The sequence below is a fragment of the Anolis carolinensis genome, chromosome 2, assembly GCF_035594765.1.
Source record: "Anolis carolinensis isolate JA03-04 chromosome 2, rAnoCar3.1.pri, whole genome shotgun sequence".
Lineage (NCBI taxonomy): Eukaryota > Metazoa > Chordata > Lepidosauria > Squamata > Dactyloidae > Anolis > Anolis carolinensis.
Window position 1 is genome coordinate 201,196,273 of NC_085842.1, and position 20,307 is coordinate 201,216,579.

General features: G+C 42.4%; 1 protein-coding gene across 4 annotated transcripts in view; it reads right to left on the minus strand.

The window, feature by feature from the left end:
• Window positions 1-20,307, minus strand: part of dnah6 (dynein axonemal heavy chain 6) — a 229,123-nt gene that overhangs the window by 108,327 nt on the left and 100,489 nt on the right. For all 4 annotated transcript variants that reach the window (XM_062974148.1, XM_062974146.1, XM_062974147.1 and 1 more), the window contains 5 exons: window positions 18,707-18,938; window positions 11,678-11,830; window positions 11,200-11,340; window positions 9,713-9,955; window positions 6,775-6,942 (listed from right to left, as the gene is read on the minus strand). In XM_062974148.1, coding sequence (XP_062830218.1) covers window positions 6,775-6,942; window positions 9,713-9,955; window positions 11,200-11,340; window positions 11,678-11,830; window positions 18,707-18,938 — 937 coding nt within the window. The remainder of the gene's footprint in view (window positions 1-6,774; window positions 6,943-9,712; window positions 9,956-11,199; window positions 11,341-11,677; window positions 11,831-18,706; window positions 18,939-20,307) is intronic.

Sequence of the window (20,307 nt, forward strand, 5' to 3'; positions counted from 1 at the left end):
GAGGCATGATATAAACAATTCAAGAAAAACGTGGGCAAGTAAAGGTGCATCATTCCCCAAAGGAGGAAGGCAATAGCAAATAAGGCACAATTGTCAGAGAGAACAGTGCAAACGTGTACTGAGCAGGAAATCGACAAAAGGGTCGCATGAAAAAACATTCACAGAGGAGGAGTACATGAAGAAACCTTTCAGGACAGACAGGATGATAAAACTGACCTAGCAAAGGCTGAATCCTTTAAGGTTTTCTGGTCTACCCTATAGTGAGACACAAACGTAAGGGGGTTGGACCAGATTGCTGCCCTACAAATAGAGTCCAGGGGGATGCCCCTTAGGAAGGCAGTCGACGTGGAGAGGCCTCTCGTCGAACGCGGGCGAACTGACGGAGGGGGTGGGCGTTTGGCCAGCTCGTAGGCCAGTTCAATAGCCTGAGCAATCCAATGAGACAGTCTCTGTGAAGAAATAGGATTGCCCAGTTTATCTGGAGCATGGGCCACAAAAAGTTTTGGAGTCTTTCGAATGTCTTTAGTACGGTCCCGATAGAAAAGGAGTGCCCTGCGCACGTCAAGGAGGTGCAGCCTCCGCTCAAGGGGAGACGAGGGGTTTGGAAAGAAGGCAGGGAGGACAATGTCCTGGTTAAGGTGAAAGGCTGAGACCACCTTGGGGAGGAAGGTGATGTCCGGGCGGAGAACGGCACGGTCATGATGAAAGCGGAGGTAAGGTTCATCAACTCTAAGGGCCGCCAGTTCAGAGGGTCTGCGCGCCGAAGTTATGGCCACCAAGAAGGCAACTTTCCATGAAAGGAGACGTAGGTCGGTCGAAGCCAAAGGTTCGAAAGGGGAGGCAGTGAGCTGGGAAAGCACGAGCTCGAGGTTCCACCCCGGTGTAGGAGGCTGAGACGGCGGGCAGATATTATTGTAACCCTTTAAGAAGGTTTTGACAAGGTGATCAGAGAACAACGATGGTCTACCATGTTGTTGGAAACACCAGGATAGGGCGGCCAAGTAAGATTTCATAGAAGCAAGAGAAAGCTTTTGGTCTGCCAGAGACATAAGGAAGTCCAGCACTATCGGTATCGAGGTTGGGAAGGCAGTAATTCCCCGGGAGCGAAGAAAAGAGCGGAAGCGAGAGACTTTATAAGTGTATGATCTGGTTGTAGCCGGCTTGTGAGCTGCGCGGAGGACCTCCTGCAGGTTCTGCGGGAGGGAGGTCAGGCGAGAATTCTCCAAGCAGTGAGATGTAGAGAGGGGAGATCCGGGTGCAGGATCTGGCCGTTCTCTCTGGACAAGAGATGTGGCAGGAGAGGCAGAGTGAAGAAGGTCGCTCTGGAGAGATGAAGAAGAGCCGGGAACCAAGGTTGGCGAGGCCAGGCTGGAGCTATCAGGATCGCCGACGTCGGTATCGACCGGAGTTTCTGTAGAACCTTTGGTATGAGAGGGAAAGGCGGAAAGAGGTAGATCGGTTCCGCTGACCAGTCCAGAAGGAAGGCGTCTCCCAGGCAGCCTGGAAAGGAGGACGGGGGAAATCTCGCCCCGTACCGAGGCAACTGTGCGTTTTGGGGAGAAGCGAAGAGGTCCAGAGTGGGAAAGCCCCATTTGTGAAAAAGCGAGAGGAGAGTCTCTGGATCGAGCATCCACTCGTGGGAGGAGGTCGTCATCCTGCTGAGGGCATCTGCTAAGTTGTTTTGGATCCCGGGAAGGTGAATCGCCGAGACTTGAATGTTGCGGGCTATGCACCAGTACCACAGCTGGGAGGAGAGAAGCATCAGCTTCCTTGAACCCGTACCGCCCTGTTTGTTGATGTAGAAGACTGCTACTGTGTTGTCTGATTGGACAAGGACAGATTTTTGGGAGATCAGACGGGAGAAGGCTTTCAGAGCCTTGAAGATGGCAAGGAGTTCCAGAAAGTTTATGTGGTTTGCCTTCTCGGAGGGAGACCAGAGGCCTTGAACAGTGAGGCCGTTCATGTGGGCTCCCCAGCCGAAATTGGATGAGTCCGTGGTTATGGTGGTCGAGGGAGAAGACGGGTGAAACGGAAGACCCCTGCAGACATTGGAGAGGGACTTCCACCAGTGAAGCGACTGACGAACGTGGAGCGGGACGGAGAGAAACCTCGAGTTGAGGTGGCGAAATGGCTTGAAAACGTCTATAAACCATCTCTGCAGAGTCCGGAGATGAAGCCTGGCAAACGGGGTCGTGAGGACTGTGGAGGCCATGTGGCCCAGCAGTACTTGGATGGACCGAGCCCGAACCCTCCGGTGGGTCTCGCAAAAGGTGATTTGTTGACGAAGGGCCAGGAACCTGTCGAGCGGGAGAGAGACAGTCTGAGAGATTGAGTCGAACAGGGCGCCGATGAAGCGGATTTTGTTCGACGGAGTGAGGTGAGATTTGTCGGGGTTTAGCTGGAGACCGAGAGACTTTAGAAGAGAGAGGGTGTAGTCGACGTGATGTCGGAGGAGGGCAGGGTCGGATTCGACCAGAAGCCAGTCGTCTAGATAAGGAAAGACTGTGATCCCCTGGAGCCGGAGGTGGGCAGCCACGACAGCGACGACCTTGGTAAAGACCCTTGGGGCCGTAACGAGGCCAAAGGGTAAAACGGTGAACTGGTAGGTTTGGTCGAGAACTTTGAAACAGAGGAAGCGCCTGTGGGTTTCTCGAATCGCTACGTGGAAATAAGCGTCTCGTAGGTCTATAGACACGAAGTAGTCCCCGCGTTGAAGCATCGGGAGGATGGAGGCGATGGACACCATCCTGAACTTGGTCGGACGTATGAAGGCATTGAGCATACGTAAGTCCAAAATGGGGCGGAGGCCCCCACCCCTCTTCGGGACCGTGAAGTATCTGGAGAAGAAGCTTCGAGGGTCCTGTATCGATGGAGAAGGCCGAATAGCCCCTTTGGCGAGGACGGCGTCGATCTCGGCAAGAATTTCTCGAGAAGGGTTGGAGAGAAGAACCTGTCCCGTGGGCGGGAGCTCCTCGAACTCTAAGGCATAGCCTTCTTGGACAATTTTGAGAACCCAGGCATCGGAAGTGATAGATTTCCACCGGTGAAAGAAGGGAGCCAGGCGGTCTAAAAAGAGACCCTGAGGTTGATTTGGTAGAGGAGAGGGGTGCGGAGGAATGAGAGCTGCATCGATACCGTAGAAAGAGTCTCGGGAGAGAGAGATGGCGTCAGGTACGCCAATGAGGCTGACCAGCGGTGGGGGTGGTTCGGCCGCGTTGTCTTTGCGGTTGAACAGCGCGGCGAGGCTGTTGGCGGTTCTGGTTGTTCGATACCGAGGGACGCCTGAAGGATTGATGGCGGTAAGAGGGAGGCGGAAAACGCCGAAAACGCTGAGGAAACCACTTGGTGCGGTGAGTTTGGGGTTGGTCACCGCACTTAGTGGCCAGGACTTTAAAGTCATGGTTGGTTTTGAGCTTGTCATCAGTGGCGGAATTAAAGAGACCCATGGCGTCGAAGGGGAGGTCCTCGATGACTTGCCTGGAGGAGGAAGACAAACCGGACGACCTCAGCCAGGCGTGGCGACGGATAGCAATGGCATGGGCGATCATCTTGCCGGCCGTGTCGCCTGTATGCTTAGCCATCTGAATTTGATGATATGCTAACGAGTCGGCCTCTTGCTGGAGGGTGGACATAGCCGACCGGTCTTCGTCGGACAACTTGGAGAAGAAGGGTTGCGCTTTTTCCCAAAGAATCTGTTGGTAGGCGCCCATACAGGCCCCATAGTTCGCCATCCTACAAAGTAGAAGGGCCCCGGAATAGAGCTTCCGACCGACCGCGTCAAATCTCTTGCCCTCCCTATCTGCAGGGGTAGTGGATTCACGACCGGAAGTTTGAGAAGCCTTAACGACCATGGAATTTGGGTCGGGATGGTGTTTAAGCCATTCTAGGGTGTCGTCATCTGTACGATACCATGATTCGATTCTCTTCGAGGTAGGAGGAATCGAGGAAGGAGTCTTCCAAGATGATTGGATGACATCCAGAAGGTAAGGCAAAAACGGCAACAGCGTGGCTGGAGGGGCTTGGGCTTGGACCCGTTTGAAAACCGGGTCAGACACCGCCTTGGAAGTTTGTTTGATTTCTAGGCCCAGGGCATCAGCCATTCTAATCATCTGTTCGGAGAAAGCCCGAATGTTGTCGGTAGGCGAAGGAGGGTCGACCTCATACGCATCATGAGGAGGAGAGAGATCAAGGCCTAGAGATACCACCGAGGCCGAGAGAGCGGAATCGGGACGATCGATATCGATCTCATCGCCCTCAGCCCCTTGGGGGGACTGAGGGGGAGATGACAACACAGTCTCTGGTGGTGGCAAAGCCTCAAGAGCAGGAGCAATCTGTGGCCGAGTTTCTTTGGAGGCCGAGGCCTGGGCCGCTCGAGCCAGGCGAGTGGTTTGTCTACCCCGTTCCGGTGTCGAGGTCGGGGGAAAAAGCTGTTGTCGAGACGGGCGATGTGAGACAGTAGGTCGAGGAGATGGCACCCTGACCACTGTCTGGGTGGAGTGGTGGGGTGAGTCCTGCAACTCGCCATCAGAAAGTTGCTGAGGAGAAGGTTGACGAGACCGTTGAGCGGGAGCGATCGGAGAGGATATTCTAGAAGAAGTCGCCGAAGAAGGGACGTCCATCTTGGAGGAAGCAGAGGAGGAAGAACGTTGGGTCGCCCTCTTCTTTGCGAGCGGTTGTTTTGATGGAACCCTCAGGGATTTTCCCGGTGTGGGAGGGACCATTGCTGAGTCGGATTGGGTCCGACGAGCTTCCTCATGAGCCCTCTTAAAGGCGATCTTCATCGCAGAGGTCGACGGAGGAGACCCGAGATGGGATCGAATCGAGGACACGGAGGCCACCGAGCTCGACGTCGAGGAGGGGCCGACCCGACCGGAACGTGTCGACATGGTAGCCGTGGTGAGAGTGCACGGCGGTTTGGCGGGCTTAGCCGTTCTGGAGGCCCTGGACGCCCTGGACGAGACCGAGGGAGCTTTAGCTGTCGGAGCCGACATCGATCTCGGGTTGAGCGACGGCTTCGTGCCCGATGTCGACGGAACGGGCTCGGGAGCAAGCGATTTTTCGTAGAGCGCCGCTCTAAGCCTCGCGGCTCTATTCTTCCTAGCCTGAGCCGTCAGGGCTAGGCAGAAACGGCAGGTACCGACGACATGTGCCTCTCCGAGGCAGAAGAGGCACTTGGCGTGGCCGTCGGAATCAGGAATTTTAGCGGCACACTGAGTGCAGCGTTTGAAGCGAGTCGTAGACATGAGAATCCGAAGTGAACCTTGCGGCGGAAAAAAAGGAACTGGAGAGCAGGCGCCGAGGGCTGCCTTATATGCCCTCCGGGGACGGAGGGGCGTGGCTACCGCCAAAATTTAAACTTCAGCTTGGGAAGTTTCCGTTGGAACCTGCGCAGGCGCAGCCTCTCCATTAGTGTGCATTCACAGAGTACACGAAGAAAAATCATACTATTATCACCACAATTGCTGCACCCAGCTGACTGCAAAGCTTGATATGAATCACTGACCACTGTAGGCACCCCATGCTGGCATCAACAAAGGTCTCAACATAATCAGCAAAAAGATGGGTAGATCAGTTTCCTCCTTTTTTTCTGGCTGCATGGGTGCCTTCGCTGATCTCAGCACAGAACACACATGATAGTTAGGAGTCCACACAAAGCTCTGCAGTGAGCTGGGAGCAGCAATGGTAATATAGACAATGAGGTGACAGTCCAGTATGTTCAGTGTGATGTCAGTCTTGCTGGACCATGTGGACACCAGCCTCTTCTGCTGCAAATTCAGGAAAGTGCATGTGGTCAGATCTAGGGCCAATCAGGAGTATTTCTACTCCATACTGGCCATAAATTTACTGAGCACTGTAGGCATAGCTAGAATGTATGTGTTGCGGGGTAACAGCAAAGATGGTTTCTTTTCCAATCTATCAGAAGCCTTGACCTCAAATATTAGCAGAACATTAATCCACAGTCCAAGGTCAAGCTGATAATTCAATAGAGGTGCAAATATTAACAAGATAGCACAGTAGAGAAGCCAAATGTCCATTTCCTGGGTCGTAAACTGATTACCAGAATGTCCAGAGTACAAAGTTGAATCAGAATCCGTAGTTGAGGTCCAAGGAATGTTAAGGGCTCATGAAACATGAGATAGCAAGATTCCATGGCCGTAGCTTCTAAAATTGACGTTGCTTACAACAACGTGCCAGCCTCCAGATACTTAAATCTTAAATTCACGGATATTACCTGTTACTATAGTTTATTTCTCAGCTAATCTCAAGAACTTGCACAGCTCTCTTTTCGCAGGTCCATGAAAGCTGGAACTGCTAACCCTTCCTCAACCTGGTCAGAGGAACTCGCTTACACCTGTTATGCAGGCTGAGAAGTAGCTCCCTCCACAGATGTTGCTTCAGAGCTTGGCTGAGGGAGCTACTGGACACTGCTGGGTCCAAGTCAACTGCTAAGCCTTCAACAAGCATCTCATCCATGCTTAGCATGCTGTCCATGACACATTCAACTAATGGAAAAGCTCACCAGGATCAAATATTTCTTGCTGAACTATAAATCTACTTCTCAATCTCTGTCTTGTCCACTTTGATTCTCACTATATGACTGATTGACAAATGTTTCATTTTTAAGCTAATTGCTTCATTTAGGAATTACTGTATGCTAAAGGGCAATCTGACAATCTCAGAATGACATCAAGTCATAGAACAGAGCTGTACTGCTAAAACGAATGAAGTGTATAATTAAATGTTTCATAACTAAAAACATGTAATATTTTGTACCTGATCTGCGTTTTCTTGATCCACTGCTAATTTCTCCATCAAAGCTTCAACATCCACTGATTTCTCCTTTAAGACTGGCTCTAAAGCTGAGAGATCTAATTTCATTTTATCAACAAGCTCATTAGTTTCTAATAGTTTGGTTAAACCATTCTTTACACGATCTCGAGCCTGAAAAATAGTAAAAATTAATGTTTAATGAAACATCACTTTCCATTTTCAATATTTACTATGTGGCTTCCATCAGCACAAATCTACTTGCAAAAAAAGCTGTGTATGGAGTACATACTCTCTTACAGGAAACATGAAAGTGACACTATTTTCTACCACCATACCTACTTACCGTATATACTCGAAGATAATCCGAGTTTTTCAGCCCTTATTTATGAGCTGAAAAATCCTCCCCCAGCTTATAATTGGGTCAAGGTCAAGGCCGGGAACGGAGCCTGCAGGCTATTGCTTGCAATATGTGATCTATGTCTCTCTTTTCCTCCCTTATCAGTGTGTTTACTTTTGCAAAGCCTCCCTTGCTCTTAATCAAGGGAATGTTTTGAAAAGAGAAACACCCTTGCAAGTCAGGAAGAAGAAAAATATATATTCATTAATCTTATGAAAGCATTTTCCCCTGAAATATTTGTTAAAATCTCCTACAGATACATAGGCATTAACCCCTTGCAAGCTTTTGCAATCTCTATGTACCTTTATATGTGTATCTATCTATATACATTAATTTTATATATGATTTCCACTCATATGTTTGCAGGTCTTTGCAAATCCTTTATACATATAGATCCATGTACCTGTTTATCTGCAGCCATACATATACATTATTTTTATATATGAATTTACCCTCATATGTTTGCAAGTCTCTGCAAAAAAGGTAAAGGTTTTCCCCTGACGTTAAGTCCAGTCATTTATTTATTTATTTATAGCATTTATATTCCGCCCTTCTCACCCCGAAGGGGACTCAGGGCGGATCACAGTATACATATAGGCAAACATTCAATGCCTTTTAACATAGAACAAAGACAAGACAAACATAGGCTCCGAGCGGGCCTCGAACTCATGACCTCCTGGTCAGAGTGATTCATTGCAGCTGGTTGCAGCTGGCTTGCTCTCCAGCCTGCGCCACAGCCTGGGCCCATGTCTGACTTTGGGGGTTGGTGCTCATATCCATTTCTAAGCCGAAGAGCCAGCGTTGTCCATAGACACCTCCAAGGTCATGTGGCCTGCATGACTGCATGGAGTACTGTTACATTCCCGCTGGAGTGGTACCTATTGATCTACTCACATTGGCATGTTTTCGAACTGCTAGGTTGGCAGGAGCTGGAGCTAACAGCGGCCGCTCACGCCGCTCCCAGGGTTTGAACCTGGGACCTTTCGGTCTCCAGCTCAGTGCTTTAACGCACTTCGCCACCGCGGCTCCTTAAGTCTCTGCAAATATCTATATAAAGAGAGATGTCTGGATAGATATGAATATATTCTTCCCTACCTATATTTAGGGATGGAAATATTACAGAGGGGGAAATGAACACACAAATATATATAGACATGTCTAGATAGATATGAATATACATACACACACACACACACACACACACACACACACATATATATATATGGCTTGCAAATATTGTAGGGGAAATGCACACACACACACAGAGGGATTTGCAAATGTTTCAGGGGGAAATGCATATGTGAAATTAGGATCTATAATTATAGATCTAAATCTAGCTCTGCATTGTTTATATAAGCATTGAATGTTTACCTGTTACTATATTGGAAGCCGGCCTGAGTCCCCATGGGGAGCTAGGGTGGGATCCAAATGAAGTTTTTATTATTATTATAATACAATATTATTATTGTTGATACCATATTGTTTTTGTTGCCCCTACTTTTCCACTTATGGAGCTAGTTTATTGCTTTTCTTTGAAATACGGTAAATATTAAAAAACATTTAACCTACTGATGCCTCGATTAATTAAATTATATTGGTATCTATTTTTATTTTGAAATTTACCCATAACTGTGCATTTCCCACCCTCGGCTTATACTCGAGTCAATAAGTTATCACAGTTTTTTGTGATAAAATTAGGTGCCTCGGTTTATATTCGGGTCGGCTTATACTCGAGTATATACGGCAATTATGAAGGTTACAACTGACAGGGACACATGGTGCTCCTCACGCAGTCTTGGGTAAGTGGCTTGCACTCCCAGGTACTGTTTACTTCTGATGTATCGCTCATTTTTACAATCTGAAGTCCAAAAAGGAAATACAAATGCGCTCCACCCCCAGTAAGCAATGTTCTATGCAGGTAGCTGATATGACTTAGGATGGGCCAAATCAGTTTCTACAGATATAATCTACTCTTTTTACAAGTCAGTTCTATATCTGTTCTGTGCAGATTTCTTTTAACAGAATGAAAAGAAATGGCCTAATGTCTTCATATCTTTAAATGTGTACATTTTTTGAATTGTTTATTCTGTTTGCCAACATTATTCTAAAGTACTACACATTTTGGAAATGTATCTATTTTTCCATACACTTTCAAACATGCATAGTTATGCAAGATGTTCTCCCAGTTTTATGAAAAAAAATGTTGCAATTAATGACAAAGGATAAAAACAAGTATTTAGCAATTGAAAATGTGCATGTTTTCATTGTCATGCTTTAGCAGGTGGTGTCCTTAAAATAATGTAAACTGTATGATTTTAACTGCTTTAATTGTTGGCATCATTCAAGTAATACAGGAAATTAATGCCTCTCATAAAAATATATGCAATGTAAATCTGGATCAGAAAAATATATAAAGACATTCCTTAACAGGAAAAGTATGCAACACTTAACCTATTCCTATTAAGTCAGAAGAAAACATGAGAGTGAAACAAAATACATTTCTATACATAATTTGAAACCTTTAGCTAAGAAAATTCAACCTACTGAAATAAGTTCCTTTCTTTTCTCACTTAGCATGGATAAATAAAGATTGATCAACTCTAAATAGGAAGTGGGTGTTGTATAGTAGCGCCGCCGGAGTTCAGCATAATATTGCTCTGCCATCTCCGTCACACTCATGTGAATGTCTACACACATTAAGGAAAACTTTTCTTTCATGCGGTCAGTTCCAAGGTCAACATTCATCAAAAATGTCCTGGATACAGAAAGAAGTGCTTCTCTGGGCCACTGAAAAAGAGAAAAAAAGTTATCAGAATAATCTTCTACCTGTGCTATAGTCAGCGTCTCTACTATTTTGCATCAAGGCCTTTTCTGAAAATAATTGCTATAGCAGAATTGGAGAAATTTTCAAGGGAGTACTTAAAATAGTTTGATTAGCAGAACTACTATCCACTCTTAACACCTTGATTTTTTTACAATCAGCAATGACGAGGGATTTTGTTGAAAGTATTCTGATTCTTTCAACAAGGAGAGATTGATGTACTTATAGCTAAGTGGCTAGCATAGTAGGAAACTTTAAAACATATTTATGGCTCACAGTGTGGAAATCAAGAAAAAAAACTCTGGCAGAATTTATCAGCAACAATAACATATTCTACCCAAAACAGACAAAAAGTATTAAGATAGAAGTGCAACTATTATGCTGTGAAATACAGCATTTCAGTCAAGATATAATGCATTACAGTTGCTTCCCCTTTCTCCCCCTTGGTCTTCTCTGTTGACTTCCTGTTTCCTGGGCAGGAGGTCTTATTACTTTGAAGATGTAAGTAGGTTGGGTATCTTCCAAGATAGCAATTTTAGATTAGACTCTCAGGTTAATTGTTGTTACAAGATAATTTTTGAGATGAGATTTTTTCCCCCTAGTTCAGACTTCTTCAAAGCCATAATTCATAATGCAGAATATAAAAGAGAAAAGTTGTTTATTCCAGGGGGTAGAGGAAATTTGCTCAGAAGACTTGGATTGTATATATACGAGGGGGGGGTGAGGTAGAGAGAGGCCAAGGACCAAAATTCTTACTATTTCAGTATTAGCAAAATTATATTATATTACATTAAGTTTTTTTCCGTGTCAGGAGCAACTTCAGAAACTGCTAATTGCTTCTGGTGTGAGAGAATTGGCCGTCTGAAAGGATTTTGCTCAGGGGACGCCTAGATGTTTTACCATTCTGTGGGAGGCTTCTCTCATGTCCTCGCATGGGAAGCTGGAGCTGACAGATGGGAGCTCACCCCACTCCCTGGATTTGAACCGTCGACCTTTCAGTCAGCAGTCCTGCCAGCACAAGGGTTTAACCTAATGCACCACTGGGGGCTACTATTACATTAAGTTAAAAGCTACACAATATGTTACTGAATGTAAGAAATAACCATAAACCTGACAGGGAAACAGATGCTGGACAAAGATGGTCATAGTTATATATAAAAACTGTGTTATCTTACTACCACAACCAAACTCTCCAAATGACATTAATTACCTGCACAAACCAGTCAATAGTGCAGCAATTCACAAGTGATGGAAACATTCGACATCGTGCTCGGAAAGCATCTCCTACAGGGCTCATACACAGAACAATGTGCAGTTTCTGGCGGACGCGATTAATAAAGTACTGAAATACCTAAGAAAAGGCAATCACAAATGGTAATTCAAGGATAAGAGGAAAGCATGAAAATAATGAGACTGTTAGTTATAAAAAATCTTTTAAAAGCCAATAACTCTTATAAACAGTAAGCAGCAGCAGTCTAGATGACTTAATGGGCTATTTTTGTAGACTGTGTGATTAATCTCTAATACTGCCTAAGAGTAGCAAAAACATCAAAAGTAATTTCCTCATCTTTTGAGAGCTGATAATTGCAAAATACATGTACGCCTATGTACTATAATTTACATGTTATTGCCCGTGGTTAAAAAAAAGTTCAACCAATGCATTTAAAATAATATTTACAATGTTTTACCTCATCCCTGTTGCCCTCTGCTATCCCAGCTTCTTTGGCTTTAGGTCGGGTGGCTGCCATAACAAACTCCAGTTCATCCTTTTCAAAGAGATTAGGTACCTCTCCAGAATTTAGAATGTTGTTTATATCTTCTAGAAATTCCTCTACTACAATCTGTAGATTTTATAAATATGTCAACGATAAGTCATACAGTTTAAAAAAATAACCCAACAATGAGCAGAAACCTAACTAGCACACATGAGAAAAATATTTGTTCGAAATTAAGTGATTTTCAGCTTATCTTTGCTGCTTGGAGTGAATAGGATCTTACCTATTGTTAAACACAGCTGACTGCGTTCTGTGTCTCTTAAAATGAAAAGGAACATAAATTCTTCAAAAATAATAGTAATAGCATGTTGCCTACTGTGACTGAAGTTTGTTTTGTTTTAAATGACTGGCTCTTTTTCACATGCTGTCCTATCTGGAGTATTGAATTATTTTTATAGCATTCATTCTTTGCCATTTTATTGATTTTGGCTGTAGTCCCATGCACATTTCCCAGGGAGTAAATTCAATTTATCAGAATGGATCTTACTATTAAGTAGTATAGATGTCCTTGTTACATGTTAGCATTAGCCATTTTGAGATCTCTGGTTAACAAAGCTAAGTTACAGAATAAATAAAAATTGTAAGAATAGTAATTGTGGCTATCCGAATTTGTTGAACCTCCTTGCAGTTCCTACTGTTTTCCAACTATATGGTTTCCAGAATTCCTTAAGATACCTATGGACAGTTCAGGAATTCTACAAAATAGGATTCCAGAGACAAATTTTCCACTGCAAGTGAAAATTATTTATTTTAGACAAGAGATCAAGAACAAAATATCCCCTGATTAAAACAGAAAGAGCTGTATGTATAAAAATGGCTACATCTGGGAAAGCAGTAGGGTAGAAGCCTTTTCTCCTTCCTGACAGACAGTATTCTGAAATGGTACAGTCCAATGTACCTTTACCAGTTATTGTATGAATCAATTGGCTTTTCTGCTTCCTGATTTCCAGAAGCCCACGCTGGCTGGCACTTACATAAAAATACACTTACATTTCACCATTTAAAATGTACTTTATTTTGGCTCATTGTCAGTGATTTAACTGATCTCCTCCTAGCAGTGATTGCAAACTGACTCTCAGCCTTAAATTCTTTTCTGTTAACACCAATTACTTTTATCTCCAATGTTCTTCTACCTAGCAATGTGTTTAAATCTCACTTATGCACATCAGAAAAATCTGGATATGGGAGAAGGTTCTGTTTGCTTTGGCCTCAGTGTTTTTTTCTTAGATACATGTTATGCTGATATTTTTTTTTGGTCATTTACCCAACATCGCTTTCTGAGTGAACACAGGTTTTAAAATAAGTGTTATATTTCATTCTGACATTGCTGCTTGCAATTCTGCTACCTAGTAGAGATGTGCCAGAAAAAATTTCCTTTGTTTTTTCATGCTGTCGTTTCATGTCGACCCATCATCTACATGAAACGACAGATGACATTTTCGTACAAAACAATAGGCAACACGATAATGAAAGCCACAGTCATCCTGCTGGCTTTCGTTTTCTGCCACATAGCCTCCATGGCTGCAATTCACTTCCTCATGCGTCAGAGGAGGAGGTGGGGAGGTAATCCTTGGCCAAGGAATCACTGAAGTGGGCTGGGCAGGGAGGGCAAGGAGTGTATATAAGGAGAGGACTGCACACAACAGAGCCATTTGCTGCTGTTGCTGGGCTGTGGGCTGGTTTGGTTTCGCTGCTGTGCTGTCTCCGCTTGGGTTGAGCTTGTCTTGGCGTGCTTGGCTGGCGAGCGGCTTGCCTTCTTTATGCCTTCTTGCCTCTGGTGAGGGCACTAAGTTGGGACTACTGAGGGATTTGGGTTTTTTTGGGGGGGGGGGGATTTGGACTGGCTGGTGGGCAGCTGCTGCTTGCCTCATTTTAGAAAGTTTTCCTTTCATTGGGTTATTTCTTTCCATCCTTTCCCTTCTCCGTTTGTCTGCCTGGCTGGCTGCTTCTGCCTTGGTCCTCCCTCCGTTCCCTTGGGTGTTTTACTTTTAATATTTTTGAAAGCAATTTTTTGGGGGGGATTTCATTGTAATCCCTCCCAAGTGCACTGTTCTCTGCTTTGCCTTGCTGGGGATTGGGGAACAGACAGTTCTGCCTGCCTGGCTGGCTGCAGAGAGAGCTACCGTATTTAAAAATACTTTAATAACAATATCGGGAAAAGGGGCTGGGATTTTTCAAATGGCTGGAGAACTTGTGTGTGTGTGTAGTTCAAAAAACCCCTTCTTCCTCCCTCCCCCCGATTGGTTATTTATTATTATTTGCCGCCAGTGGCACAAACATTTTCATGTTTTTTGTTTGCGAGACAAAAATTAGTGTCATATAGGCAGCCCATTTTCGTTAGCCGGACACAAATACGAAAATGAAACCACAAATGAAGCTACACAAAACGAACAGCAATTCCATACAAAAGCCCAACACCACTACCTAGCCACTTTTATTAATACTACATGCATCTGACAAAGCAGATTCTTGACTCAACAAATATTTGTTGTAACAATGTTTTCATCTTTAAGATTCTTGTTATTGATGTTTTAAATGGCTTTGTCTGAGTAGAGACAGGGAAAAATAATTGAATGAGGTGGAACATATTTGCAAATAACTAGATAAGAGTACGAAACATGATGAATTCTGAGCACCAACAAAAGAACCACACAGATAATATCTTTTATGCAAATAGCAATTTTCATTTTTCATCTGTGTGTGGCAGACATGCATTTCAATGGAGTTTGTGTGTGCTGTATTTTTCATTTTTTATATATTTTTAATAGGATTGTGCATTTAATGGGTTTTCAACTATTGCAGCATGCATTTTTAACCATATTGGTCTGAACTTATACCAGTTGGTTCCCATATTGATAGAAAGGTGAGACATAAATAAATAAAATTTAAATATGTTCCTATGAGTTTGTTTTTTCCCCATTTCCATCTAGCCCATTTTCAACAAAAATATTATGCCACTGTTTTGTATAAGTTCCCTTTCAGAGTTTAGGTTTCCATGGCATCCTGGAGTTTGCAACATAATCTTAAAGCTCATACAAAAATCCCACTTTTCAGTAAAGAATCAGTGATAGGGAATCAGGCATATTGCTGCATGGCATTCTGACAAATAATTTTCTTTCAGTATGACTAATTCCTAAAACATTGGTCATGCTATTCAGTCCTTTCATTTGTAGCTGTATGCGATTCATTTCATCACCCGCAATTAACTTAGATGATGTGTGACTTTGCACAGTCTGATTTCACATTTCATAATGGGCCTCTCTTCTGCTCTGATTAGAGTAAGATGGGGATTTTGCTTGAGCTCTTTCAAAGATTTAAACACTGTGAAATCTGTACATGCATCTAGGAAAAAATAGGTCTTAGAAGGAAATGAAATGAATGCACTTGTCTTTACGAGAATGCTACTGTGAACATTTGTTTAATTGGTGAACATAAATGTCTAAGAAAAAACAAGTTTATCATTTGCTAAACTTCTGTGTTATAGAAAACGAGGATCAATAAATAGTGACAATCATTTCACTCAACTAGGATGAGTCATTCAAGACCTAGTGTTTTATCCAACTAGCTTTTTGACAATTCTGAGAATTGTCTTGTAAAATGTACATAAAGAATAAAGTTGGACATTCTAGTCTCTAATAAAAGAAAATAAATTAAAATTCAAAATCCCACCATGGGGTAAAATGATGAATAGATTAACCAAAATACTACAAAAGTGTCCTTTATTATTTCTCCAAAAGTATCCTTCGGATTGTTTGTTGTGTGTCTTCAAATTATTTGAAACTAAGACCAACTTAACACAGGGGTATCTGTCTATAATGTAAATGTGTATTGATACGTTTTCATATTTTGGATAGTATTATGCAAAACAAGATAGATAGATGCTCAGATTGCAGCATCAACTTATTCCACTTTCAGCTTTGTTCTGGGAGAGATTTAAATTCAGTGTTTTCTATGAAAGAAACTGTCCTGTTCCTGATGCCAATAACCTATCTCTTCAACAAATCGTTAATAAAAACACATCAGTGTATAAAAGTACTTAAAGAGCAGTGTAAGCAAACACGTGGTTTCTTGCCACAAGAAATTGTCATCTAATGGGGAAGATTTATTCAATCGTGGCACACCACAACTTGGAGAAGTCATTTTTGGACTACAATCTAAATATTCCCAAACAACAGGGCCACCACATTGGATGGGGGAATCTAAGGCTGGATCTGCACTGCCATATAATCCAGTTTCAGAATGTAGATCCAATGCATTTAACTGGATTATATGACAGTATAGATTCATATAATTCAGTTCAATCTGCAGGATATGTGTTACTTATCCCTCATTGTCCGAGTATGATTGTCTTCCAGGCGCAGTGTTGTGGCGATGGATACGTAGGTGACTGTGGAGCCCTTGACCGGCATGTTCTTCCACAGTGAGGACATCGGTTTCGAGGTGGATTGTGATCCCGATCAGGGTTGGCTTGACGCACCTTCCTTTTGCCCTCCATTTATGCCTCTTCAAATTTCACAGCACTTCTAGTCACAGCTGACCTCCAGCTAGAGCGCTCAAGGACCAGGGCTTTCCAGTTCTCGGTTGTCTATGCTACAGTTTTTAAGGTTAGCTTTAAGCCCATCTTTAAATCTCTTTTCCTGTCCACCAACATTCTGTTTTCCATTCTTGAGTTGGGAGTATAGTAACTGCTTTGGGAGACAGTGATCGGGCATTCTTGAGTTGGCAGTATAGTAACTGCTTTGGGAGACAGTGATCGGGTATTCGGACAACATGGCCAGTACAGTGGAGTTGATGTTGTAGGAGCATCACTTCAATGCTAGTGGTCTTTGCTTCTTCCAGAATGCTGAAATTTGTCTGCCTGTCTTCCCAAGAGATTTGCAGGATTATCTGGAGGCAACACTGGTGGAATTGTTCCAGGAGTTGAGTGTGACATCTGTAGACGGTCCAAGTTTCGCAGGCATATAACAGGGTTGAGAGGACAAAAGCTTTATAAACAAGCACCTTGCCATCCCTACGGATGTCCCGATCCTCAAACACTCTGCTTCATTCAGAAGAATGCTGCACTCACAGAGCTCAGGTGGTGTTGTATTACAGTGTCAATGTTGACTTTTGTGGAGATGGGTGGCTGCCAAGGTAGCGGAAATGGTCAAGATTTTCTAATGTTACGCCATTAAGTTGTATTTCTGGCAATGCAGAGGGGTTATCTGGTGACTGCTGGAAGAGCACTTTGGTTTTCTCAATGTCCAATGAGAAGCCAAGCTTCTCGTATTCTTCTGCATAGGTGTTTAGAGTGACTTGTACGTCTTGTTCTGAATGCATACAGATAACATTATCATCGGCATATTAGGAGTTCTATAACAGATGTTGTTGTGACCTTCGTTTGGCTTTCAGTCTGCTGACGTTAAATGGCTTGCCATCTGTCTGACTGATAATTTCCACTCCAGTGTGAAGCTTCCCATCAACAAGATGAAGTATCATAGCAATGAAGATGGAAAATAAGGTTGGGGCAATAACACATCCCTGTTTGACACCTGATTACACCTAAATGGGAGCCATTGCTGTTCAAGACTGTTGCCATTATGTCATATATAATTCAGTTCAATCTGCATGATATAAGTCTTTACTGGTTATTATAATCCAGTTGAAACTGCATTATATGGCTGTGAGATGGGGACTGAGAGTTATAATCTAAAAAGCAATTTCCCTAAAGTCTGTAATCAATTTCATGAAAGAGCAACCAGATCTCCGTTCTCATATAGTTCCAATCGCTGTGTCTCCCCTTCTCATTACTAAAAACATACCATAATATTTAAGCAGTGATCTTATGGGATAAGCACTTTGAAAAGTTTTGACATGATCACTATTTTAACTGTTATGCTTGAAATATACTTTACCATCACCATTTCCTTACAATTCATTTGAAAATGATATATTGACCAACTCCAAAAGTCGAATATGAAGATTCGGTGATCTGTTTTATTTTTCAGTATATTCTTAACCATCAAACTTTTTACATGATTACGTTGGCTGTAAAAATCTAGGCCTACCTCTTTCTTAGGCCACAGTTAATGTTACTTTCAAACCTCAGCAGAAGAGACCAAAAACCAACCCATCAAAGAAAATCAACATAAGCCATAGGATGTAGCATGGCTGACATAGTTAATGTATATTTTAAGGATATCCAGTAACTCTGAATTATATTGAAAATAGATTGGAAACAGTTTTGGGCATTAAAATCTGATGTACTTTGCATCCCTTGATTTCATTTCACTCTCTTCATATTCTTCTTTTATGTTGATTGTTCTTCTTGTCTCTCCACAATTGCCTCATTGCAATGCTTGATTTTCTATTTATTTTAGATGTCCAGGAAGTCACCACGACTCAGCAATAGTGCACTGACTTTGAATTGAGCGCCTTCGAAGTACAAAATTAAATGGCTGTCACTCAGTAAGAGCTGGTGTCAAAATTAGAGGCTATCCAGTCAGCAACATTTTGCTAACTGTACCCCCACACTCTACAATTCCATTTTGATACTCAGAAGAAAGTATGAAAATTCCTCTTCCTTCTTGATCACCATTAAAGAGCCCTTGGCAGTTTCCCCCAACGAACCACCATATTGGCCCCTGCTGTTCATGCCAGTGAGATAGTCACATAGCAGTTTCAGGAATAAAAAATAGCAGCCATAAAAAAAGCATTATAAACCTATGTAATTTCAGTTTTATTATGTTTCAAAATATGATTAAGGTAGTTAATTTATCTGCCTTGAGAATCATTCATTATTCCCACAACTTCCTTGAACTGTAATAATTTCGTAAAGCCAACGCTTTTTTCCTGAAGCATTTCAGCTGCATAAACAATGGGCTATAAATCACATAGCATTTTACGACATAGGTAACATTTTAACAGCAAAGTAAATTGCATTTTTATTTTAGTTTTTCATACCTGTGTGTCTGTGAAAAGGAAAACCATATCTCTGTCTTCCACTCCTGCCATTTTATATAGCTTTCTAAGGTCTTCATGAAAAGTATCATAATTATAACCACGGCTTAGTTCTATTTGAAAGCATTTATATCCGCATATATGAGATCCAAGTCTAGTTAGAGACTGCTTTCCTGTGCCTCCAACTCCAACAAGCAGAGCATTTCCTCTTTCTTGGCGAATCATACGAGCAATTCTGTAGGAATAATTGAACATGAATATTTAAAATTCAAAAATGTAAGGGGCTTTCCCCACTATGCTTCTTAATTTCTGACATATAAACTAATACTGAGTGAAGGGGGCTAGGACTGGAAAGACAGTAATTTTTTGGGGAAGGTATCCAAATGTACAGTAGAGTCTCACTTATCCAACACTCACTTATCCAACGTTCTGGATTATCCAACACATTTTTGTAGTCAATGTTTTCAATAAATCATGATATTCTGGTGCTAAATTCGTAAATACAGTAATTACTACATAGCATTATTGCATATTGAACTACTTTTTCTGCCAAATTTGTTGTATAACATGATATTTTGGTGCTTAATTTGTAAAATCATAACCTAATTTGATGTTTAATAGGCTTTTCCTTAATCCCTCCTTATTATCCAACATATTCACTTATCCAACGTTCTGCCAGCCCGTTTATGTTGGATAAGTGAGACTCTACTGTAGTACCAAATGTTGGTACCGTTTAAAATTACACTTTTTTGGCAATTTTTTTCCTGTTCCTAGATAAATTTCGTGAAGAGTTAACAGTTTCTATGTTCACAAACAGGATAGAATATTTTGGAAGGCTACTAGAACATCAGGATAGATATGTGTCCTCATACATAATAAGCTCCTTTCACTCTAAAAATCCCTGTTTCAGGCTATTGGTAGACATTTGTATAGTATTCGGCTATAAACATACATATTTGCACTTCACAAGTTTAGGGCAATTTATCAGACATGGATATAATCCTCTGGACCCATAGTGACGAAGAATGGAAATATTATGTGCATATACAAATCCAAATTATAAAATATTCCCCTCAAAAGTAGCATGTATATATTTATTTCATACATCAGTTAAGACTCCATAAAGGCATTGGAGTATTCACATCACACAAAACTGTTATTGTTGCACCCCAGCCAGAGTTCACATTGTCCTTAGCACCAACCAGGAATCCAAAAGTAGTAGTAGAACTGTTTATTGAAGAAAGTACACATAAAAAGGGAAAAATCACCAAAAGGAATAAGGAAGGCAAAATCCAACAGGTAATCAAAAAAGGTAGCCAATATGTAAAACCCCAACCAAGCTGGTGAGGAGTGAGAAAACACTTTAAAGGCAAAAATCCAAATGGTATAGGAAAACAAGACTCAAAACATGAACATGAATCCAGAAAAGCCAAGGCTATAAGAATTTCTTAAAATATGAATCAAAATTCCCAGGAAGTAACACATAAATTGGACATCCTTACTATTCAGCAGCATTGCTTGATCTAAAATCTCAACAAGACGCTCTCTGATTTAAGGGTTGCAAAACATGAAAGCATTCCCCTCCTTTTCCTCATCTAAAAAAC